Consider the following 8935-nt stretch of genomic DNA (forward strand, 5'->3'; position numbering starts at 1 on the left):
CATCTTCCTCAACATTTTACTTCCCATCCTTAAGCTACTACTTTTTTCTTCAACCAGATAAGATTAAAGTTTTTCTTTTTTCTTTTCCGATTCAGCTAATATTATACTTTTCAGCCTATGTTGTGAACTTTGGCTTCATTCTGCTCTCTTTCTGGACAGGAATTAAGCTTTTCTGTTTGCTGCTAATTCATAACATGCCTGACATGTTTCTGAAAAGTAGGTGCCCCCTCTTCAAAATTTCTTTAGAACTTTTTCTAGAAACTTGGGAGACATTATATTAAGACCCTTCTAGTGTCCACATTGAAGACATTTTTTGATATCATGTATGGTTTGGCTGTGAAGCTTTTAAGATGAGTTTGTTTCTGCCATTTTACTGCCAAATGATTCTACCCTACAAAATCCTCAGTTGATTCAATTGTTTTCTGCAGTTTGAAGTTTCTGATGACTTCCTATCACATTTTCATATGTTCCTCAGCTAATTTGTGCTTCTTTTCCTTCTCACAGTTTCTTTAGCTAATTTTTCTTTTTTCATTCAGCAAAAAAAGCATTCCCACTTTGCTGTTTCTGTGAAACAGCCTTTTCTAGTTCCATCTGGGATCTACTTGTAAGATTTGTAGGGTCTAAATGACCTGTGTTCTTGGAGGTTTTCTGTCCTGTTTGGTATTTTTCATCTGTTGACATTTTAAAGTGCATGTTAGGATGATTTTCTATAGTTAATGTGCAGTCTGCTCTATCTGAGCAACTATTTTTGTTGTTTGTTCAAAACCTGATAAATACCATATGGTCAGTTCAGCTGCACTATAACTACCTCCAGTGATTATTACATATTTCAGTTAATGTTTGGAGTAAGAATGTGATTTTGTTGCAGGAAAATCTGTTGCTAACCTTCAGATCTGAAGCCTCAGAAATCTGTTTCTTATTTTGCCTGTGACTATTTAAAACAAGGAAATTACTTTATTCCCCAGTTTTATAAAGTCCATTGAGAAGTGAGAAGCTTTTTTTTTCTGTAGTCTAAAGAAGGATTTTTTTTTTGTTGTTGCCTCAAACAGACAATAATGGCATAAACTCACCTGATTTATTTAAAATATTTCTGTACCAGACCCCAGCATTGGGCAGACAGACCCTTTCCCTCTCTGCTCGCCTCCTCTTCAGAACTTCAGGTTGGCTATTTAAGCTGTGAGCCTGTCTCAGACCAAACTGGGTGTATCCAACATAAAGCCCCACATTGCTGTCAAATCTGAGAAACTCCACCTTGTTGTAAATGTAGGAGTAGATGTACTGGATGTCCTTCAGCTCAGTGGAGTTAAACAGACAGTGGAACTCTGAATGGACTACAAAACCACCTGGAAGAGAAGGAATGTAGATTTTCTGGTTAATAAAAAACATTTGAAAATAAATGATAATAATAACTAGGCTTAACAGCACAGCAGTTTTAGATTCCCTTTGCCTTTCCAACATGCCATAAAACCTGTTTTATAGAGCAGTTTGTCACAGTAACGATGACAAGATTGAAATCGAAAAATTAAAAATGACTCAGACGTTTACCGGATTTGCATTCAGTTCCTAGAATTTGTTTTCTTGATCTTTTATTAGATAAATAACCTGAACAATATAGAACAGTTGGCTGTATAGATCCTGAAGCCATCCGCTTACTTTTAGTATGCTGGTATTTTGTTAAATAAAAATACATAATTCTTCAGGCCAATAATATGCATAAATCTAGACCTGCATGTCGTTTTTTTATCTAGCTGTTTTCTGGGTAAACTGAAACACTGCCAAGGTTGAAATCTAGACAAGTCATTTTACCTTTGATCTTGAATTGAGCTGGTAAGTGAGACACTTTCCCAAAATAAGAAAACAGAACTGCATAATATTATTTAATTACGGGTACTTAAGATTTTTTTCTAATTTTTTTTAAGCAAGTTTTTGGATTTTTTTAATACTTTAAATGCATAGTTTCCCTTCTTTGTTGTACCGGGGATTCTAAATAAACCTTTACCAGCATTCATTGCATTCTTCCTGAAATTATGGACTAACTTCCTCATGCTAAAGACATACAGATATGTTTTCACTTGGTTATTTCATGGAGTCAAGTTTTTCAGTGTAGTTCTCATGTGTTCCCTCTGCTAAGTAAAGGTGCATACATTTAATATGAGTAATTTAACTTACCGTTTGGATTAATAAAGTACTTTTGAATTGAATTACGTGGAATTATTTTATATTGGAATTCCCTTGAGGCATGAAGGTACAACCACAAGCTCTTCCATCAGTGCATTTAAAATGAGTTGGATTATCTTAATACGTTTATTGGCCTAAACTTAAATACCTTCTAAAGTGCGTAACTCTACATCAAATCCCACAACCGGACTGATGACGAAGATCTAAGTTGTAACACAGACTGTGTATCTACCATTTACAAATAGAAACAGACAAACCCTTTACTGTCACTTATTATCTTCATTTCTTTTTTTTTATCAGGTTTAATTTTAGATCATGTCATTCAGAGTCTCCACTGGGTTTTGATTAGACACTCCTTACAAGTTAGATCCATAATGCCACAGAGTGAGAAGGTTAGCTGTGGTGTAACTAGATATATGTATATAAACATCCCACAAAAGTCATCATTTTTTTATCTTTCATTTTGTTTCCAGAAAATAACCTCAACACCCCCTTAAATTCCACAAGAACAAGATTGAATGTTCCTACCTACTATCTCGATGGGGATAAAGACAAGGAGAACTCGTAGAAGAGACATTATCGTTCCCCGCCTTGGAACACTTGACTGGTATGATTTAGCTTGTTAGAGCTTGAAAAACAGAAAAACTGATCACATGACTGCTGTGGCATCTGATACCTGCGTCATTAAAAAAAGAAAAAAACTTCCTTTTTTAAACTGAAAATACTATTTGTAGTTGGGTAAACCTGAAAAACTGAGGACCTGATCTTCAAACATTCAGAATAAGGGATCCTAAATTGCACATTTATGTTTTTTGTAGTAGCAGATGTCCTAAATGCCCATGTTGAGGGTGATGCAGAAAGAGAGCTGAACAGACCGGTTTGGTAACATCCATTAAATGAGCAGATTGCGTACAGGCAGCTCAGAGTGGCTGTAAAGGAAAGATGAGGTTTCAAATAATAATTATACCTCCATATCAGCCGATTACTCCAGTCTTTGTTCTGTCCCACATATATACTCTACCTTTGCAGTTCCTCAGTGCTGCTCCTTGTTGTTACTCTGCCACTCGTGTTTTTTTGCCTGGCATCGCCCGGTTTTTGGTTTTGTGTATTTTGTTCCTGGATTTGTGTTTCTGTTGCCGTCTTCAATAAATCAGCAAAACTCATCTCTACATTTGGGTTGTCAACGATCCTCCACCCTACCCTGACAATATCAGCAAAATCAAGCCCCGACGCATTTAAATTCAGTTTGATTTACCAAATTATCTATTAAGAGATTCAAATTACAGCCATTAGAGTCACATTTTGGCCCAAAATATAATCTGTGCATCTTCAAAATAATACATGGTTGTGTTGTGATTGGAATACATGTGCTCTACTAGGCCCATAGAATATGCAAAGGAGACACCAGTTTGGACGCTCTGCTCTGGATGCTTTGACAATCAGGATGTTCTGTGCTCTTGATTTTCAATGCTGTGGATGCTCTACGCTCTTGACGCTTGACACTGTTGATGCTCGGCGCTCTTGATGCTCGATGCTCTAGATGCTTTGACGTCCCTGGATGCTCGGCGCTCTGGATGCTTAGAGGCTCTTGATGCTGGACACTCTTGATGCTCTGGATGATTCGACACCTTGGATGCTTGACACTCTGGATGCTTAGAGGCTCTTGATCCTCAACACTTGTGATGCCTTGGATGCTTTGACACCCTGGATGCTCGGCACTCTGGATGCTTAGAGGCTCTTGATGTTCGGTACTCTAGATGCTAGACGCTCTGGACGCTCGGTGCACTGTTTTTTTTTTTACCTGCTCTGTTCTGTAGCTTCAAGCTAGAGAGCAGTTTGGCTTTATTTAATTTATGAGTTAAATATCATCAGTTCATCAGGATTATAATCCTATTAAAATGTCCAGACCTCCAGCATACCAACGGGAGGCAGTTCTGGAAATCCCAGCTGAAAGCTCTCTGCTGCAGCCATCCTGTGGGAGATTTCCTGCTGCTGTTTGTAGCAGCTGGAAGTGAATAGAAAGAGCTTTGAAGGTTTGTGTTAAAAACTGCAAGAACCTTAATATAGAATCCAATATTTTTCATCAGCAGGTTTTAACATTTCTAGTTAAAGCTGAGGTACCCACGTTATGTTCTTCAATTTAAAAACCTATTGTAAAAGTAATAATTTCAGAAAAAAAAATGTATCTGCACCTTAGAATTATTTTGGTAAAACTGAGACTAAGTCGTGGTGTCAAGCCCTGCAGCTCCATCAACCGACTTTAGAGAAAAGTTGAACTAAAATGTAATTTTGATTCAGCCTTATACACAGAGCCAGTCTACCTGGTTACTGATGACATCACTTAAACCAAGCCCCTTGATTGGCTGGTAGGAAGCCAAGGTTAGCAACCAGGTGCTGCTACACCTCAGATGACAGACCTCAGCTGATGGAGAATATGGAGCTGTTTTTTCTCCTCTGTCTGGTTCTCTGTGTTTCATCTGATGGTAAAGATCTGATCTACTCAAATACTTATTTTGGTCACAATGATTACCTGCTTTAAATGTACGGTTTTTGTTCTCTTGTCAGGTCTACATGACAGTTTCAGGTTTATTGCGTGTACAGACACTGAAGGGTTCAACATGATAACACTGGATGATGAAGAAGTTTGGCACGCTGACTTTATCCAACAAAAAGGAGTTGATACCATGCCAGACTTTGTCAGCCATCCAAGCACTGAGGGATTATTTGAGCAATCTGTAGGTCAACAAGAACTCTGCAAATATAACCTGAAGAGGATCCGTAAGGGTTTGAAGGACATTCCTGATGCATTCGGTGAGAATCAATCATCTCCACCTTCTTGCAGCTGTTAGAGAACTTTGATCAGACAGACTGCTAATGTTTGGGAGTCAAAGAAGTTCAGACAGGATTGTAACAAAAATGAGACTGAGGATAAAAGTGATACTGAGATGTTTCAGACATTTGGATCAATGGTTACTGCTTTAGTTTAGGTTGGTGCTCTGCTGCAGTCTCTCTGGGTTTCATGATGGTTAATGTTTGCCGTGATCATGTCTGGACACAGATGCTCCCTCCGCCCTGGTCTACAACGCTAACAGTGTGGAGCTAGAAGAGAAGAACATCCTGATCTGTCATGTCTCTGGTTTCTATCCTGCTCCTGTAAACGTCTCCTGGACCAAGAACAACCAGAAGGTGACTGAAGGAACCAGCATCAACGTTCCCTTTCCCAACAAGGACAGCACCTTCACCCAGATCTCCAGACTGGACTTCATCCCTCAGCTGGGAGACGTCTACAGCTGCTCAGTGGAGCATCCAGCCCTACAGGAACCACTGAGCACAATATGGGGTGAGGAACCTTGATCTGTCACCATGTTACACCTGAAGGACCAGTAAACTGGCTGACTCATGTCTCTGTCTGCAGAAGTGGAGCTGGACAGTCCTCAGCCCAGTATTGGACCAGCTGTGTTCTGTGGCGTCGGTCTGACGGTGGGTCTTCTTGGTGTGACCGTTGGAACCTTCTTCCTGATCAAAGGGAACGAGCTGATTGGTCGAAGCTGATGGGTCCAAAGACCTGCCAGTCTTCTGCTGTACCAGTGAAAGGATCAGGACCTAGTTCTGACCCAAACACTGCTCCCCCCATGGTGGATTCTTCTGTTACCTCCTCAGATTCTCTCAGGCCTTCTTTAGGACCCATGGTTAATGTGAACACTATAATCTTTAAATATAAGTTTCTGGATGTTCTGGAACATGTTTCTCTGAAATGCCTCAAAAAGTCCAACTGATGTAATCTTATTTAAAGACAATGAAGGTGCTTTCTTTGGTTTAGTGATTAAATCAACTTCTCTGCTGTCAGACTGCTAAACACTTTATAAATAAATGGGTATTGAAAGCATGTTCTTGATGGACGTCTAAGGTTGTGTTCTAGATGTTCTATAGGAAACTCTTTTGATTTTGACCACAGTAAAGATTTAAATATAGAGTGTTTATATAAAGATTTTACTCCGTTGTTATAATCCCAGCTTCCTGTGTACCTGCATGTCTCCATATGTTTCTCACTGTGCTGCTTTTACACCTGAGCACTAATGAAGAACCAAATACATCTCTATCCTAATCCATATAAACATGTTAATTAATCAGTCAGGTATACTTGCTTATCTGACTTGGTGTTGTGAATTAAAGGTGTAAATAATGAATGGTAAATAGTAGTTATCCATGTAAGGTCAGGTTTTGAGTTAACTATCTAAATGATTACTCAGGGAAACCAACCAGAAGAAGCCCCCCCCGCTGGTAAATGTTTGAGGGGTTTAAAAAATGAAGAGTGGATTCTACCTTCCTAAACAGTTGGATCTGTTTATGTTATATATTCAGAAACACATTTAGACGGGTATTCAGACTGAATTAAAACAACAAAAACAGAATAATGTCTAAAATGTTTGAAATCCCAGACGTCACCAGGTTATAAAGAAATGAAAGAGGAAGCTGGACTGAGAAACACACAAAAACACTTTGGTTAGGAGTCTCCAGATGAACCTGTAGCAAATTGATTTCAACAAAATAAAAGCTAAATTTCGTATTGCTGTAGCTGACCCAGCCATCTATTCATATAATTAGACATTTCAGAACCTTGGAGAGGTGAAGTTTGCAGAGCTCCTGAACTTCCCCAACATGAAGAACTGGAGCAGCACGGTCAGACACTGAGAACTGCTCCACCTATTCAACCAGAAACTGATGGAACAGAACCTGCAACTAAAATGCAGAATTTCCCACAATTCCCACCAAAGAACATAAACATGGAAGTGTTGACCTTCCTGAATAAGAAGACAGAAATCTGCCCCCACAGGTGGGTTTCTCTGAGAATCTCTGCCCCTGCTGCAGAAAGAAGCTTCCAAAGATTGAACTCATTAAAACCTACCAGAGATCTGCTGTGATGCAAAAACGCCTGAGTTTACTTTACATCATAAGCATCAATCATGTGATGTCATATGATGATGTCACAGATCACTTTTCTAGGAGAGTAAAACTGTTGCAGGAGGGGGGTGCAGTATTAAAAAAGCCCAGTAGAGGTCTCTGTAAAATCTTTTTTAGTGACAGTTGTTTATATGCCAGGCTTTGGCAAAGTGGATCATGGAGGGCCGCTGTGCTGTAAAAATGAATGATTCTCTGGGGAGAATGTTACTATGACAACAGAAACAAAGGTTGCAGAAACTCTCTTTGTGAAATGGAAAACTCAGTTTGCCATATTTCAGGTTTAGAAAACTGAGTTTTCATGAAACGGAGCCCTGGAAGGCAACCATGATGGGAGCAACACTCCTGCATGGGATGTACCACCGACAGATAACTGAAGAGGCTGATATGATCAAATCCTACCAATGACTGGGACTTCCGGTGTCATGGCGACTAACATGGCAGCATAGAAAAGAGGTCCTGCATCGCTATATATAAAAGCCCCCTTAATCCAATGTGTTAACGTGTGAAAAGTATTCTCTTTCAAGAAGAATGAGTGGGGATAAAAACAAGAAGGGACGAGTCCAGCCTCGGAACTTAGAAATGCGACACGAAAGCAAAGCTGGCCGAACACAACCAGACGAGGAAGGAGAAAAGATGGCGGATGAGGCCTTGCCTGCTACAATTAGCTCACTAAAAAAGGTGGTGAGTGAAGTAATGGCGGATGGCATGCGGGACCTCAAATCAGAAGTGATGAAGGAGTTAGCGCAAGTGAGAATAAGCTTAAAGGAGGAAATTAAAATCTTATTGAGCGAGCTGACGAACGAAATAAATCAACAGGTTAACGCCGCTATCAACAAGACTGAGGAGATGGGTAAGCGTCTTGGAGAAATGGAAGAAAGCATGACGGAGAAAGAGAGATGGGACATTGGAGCGAGAGATGCTATCGTCCAGCTGCTAAATGACCAGAAATTACTTGTAGGAAAGATCATGGACCTGGAGGGACGCTCACGCCGGAATAATTTACGGATATACGGAATCCCTGAAAATGCGGAAGGTACCTCAATGCAGAGGTACGTGGAAAACATGCTTATAACTGAACTCGGGAACGATATAGATTTGGGCAGTGAGAAGAACCTGGGGATAGAGAGAGCCCATAGGGCGCTGGGTGCGCAGCCTCCGGCCGGGGCTCCACCTACATCCACAGTGGTACGCTTCCTGAAATTCAACGTCAAAGAACAAATTCTACGCGCGGCGTGGAAGAAACCAATATATATACAAGAAAAACGCATATTCTTTGACCACGACTATGCGGAAAACATACAGCTGAAGAGAAGAGAGTATACCCCGGTTAAGAAAGTGCTGAAAGAAAATGCTATCCGGTTCCAAACACCGCTGGCCAAAATGCGCGTACACTTTAGCTCCGGCACGGTCATCTATAACAACGCGGAGGAGGCTGCGCTGGACCTGAGAAGACGTGGATTCACAGTGGGACCGGTGTCTGCAAACAGATCCAAAACCATTACAGCGGAGATGATCAACAAACTTCTGCCCACGGATATGGTGGGATCGCGACGTGTGGGGAGCGTGCCAGGCCTGCGAGAGAGCGCACGAGAAAAACTGAAGGTATTCCAGCGGTCAGGCGGAGAGGACGTCGCTATGGACGAATAACTCTACTTATCCTAACCGAAGAAACATTTGATCACCTCACAGCGAGAGCTCCAGACCAACTAAATATTATCATTCAGAGTGTCACGGGGTGGCCGGCTTTGCACAGGAGTATGGTGAGGACTGTGAACTCCCTTTATAACTGGAGTGA

General features: G+C 40.6%; 2 protein-coding genes across 2 annotated transcripts in view; one reads left to right on the plus strand and one right to left on the minus strand.

Moving 5' to 3' along the window:
* LOC107104828 (HLA class II histocompatibility antigen, DRB1-9 beta chain-like) overlaps positions 1–2769 on the minus strand; it is a 12705-nt gene extending 9936 nt beyond the window's left edge. The window contains exons 1-2 of the mRNA XM_015404939.1: positions 2707–2769; positions 1071–1343 (exon numbers count right to left, since the gene is read on the minus strand). Of these exons, the coding sequence (XP_015260425.1) occupies positions 1071–1343; positions 2707–2755 (322 nt within the window). The 5' untranslated portion in view covers positions 2756–2769. The remainder of the gene's footprint in view (positions 1–1070; positions 1344–2706) is intronic.
* A 1834-nt stretch (positions 2770–4603) lies between these two features.
* LOC107104827 (H-2 class II histocompatibility antigen, A-U alpha chain-like) lies at positions 4604–6047 on the plus strand. The gene is made up of 4 exons (XM_015404938.1): positions 4604–4661; positions 4744–4989; positions 5237–5518; positions 5594–6047. Exons 1-4 carry the CDS (start codon positions 4604–4606, stop codon positions 5728–5730), a joined length of 723 nt encoding a protein of 240 aa, XP_015260424.1. The 3' UTR covers positions 5731–6047.
* Positions 6048–8935: the final 2888 nt, after the last annotated feature.

This window comes from Cyprinodon variegatus, unplaced genomic scaffold, assembly GCF_000732505.1.
Source record: "Cyprinodon variegatus isolate N-32 unplaced genomic scaffold, C_variegatus-1.0 Scaffold1902, whole genome shotgun sequence".
NCBI lineage: Eukaryota > Metazoa > Chordata > Actinopteri > Cyprinodontiformes > Cyprinodontidae > Cyprinodon > Cyprinodon variegatus.

Excerpts from the sequence above, each read along its gene's own strand:
- LOC107104827 (XM_015404938.1), top strand. The coding sequence starts at position 4,604 with ATGGAGAATATGGAGCTGTTTTTTCTCCTCTGTCTGGTTCTCTGTGTT. Across the intron at positions 4,662-4,743 it reads TCTCTGTGTTTCATCTGATG|GTCTACATGACAGTTTCAGG; the intron begins GTAAAGATCTGA and ends TTCTCTTGTCAG. Across the intron at positions 4,990-5,236 it reads GGACATTCCTGATGCATTCG|ATGCTCCCTCCGCCCTGGTC; the intron begins GTGAGAATCAAT and ends GTCTGGACACAG.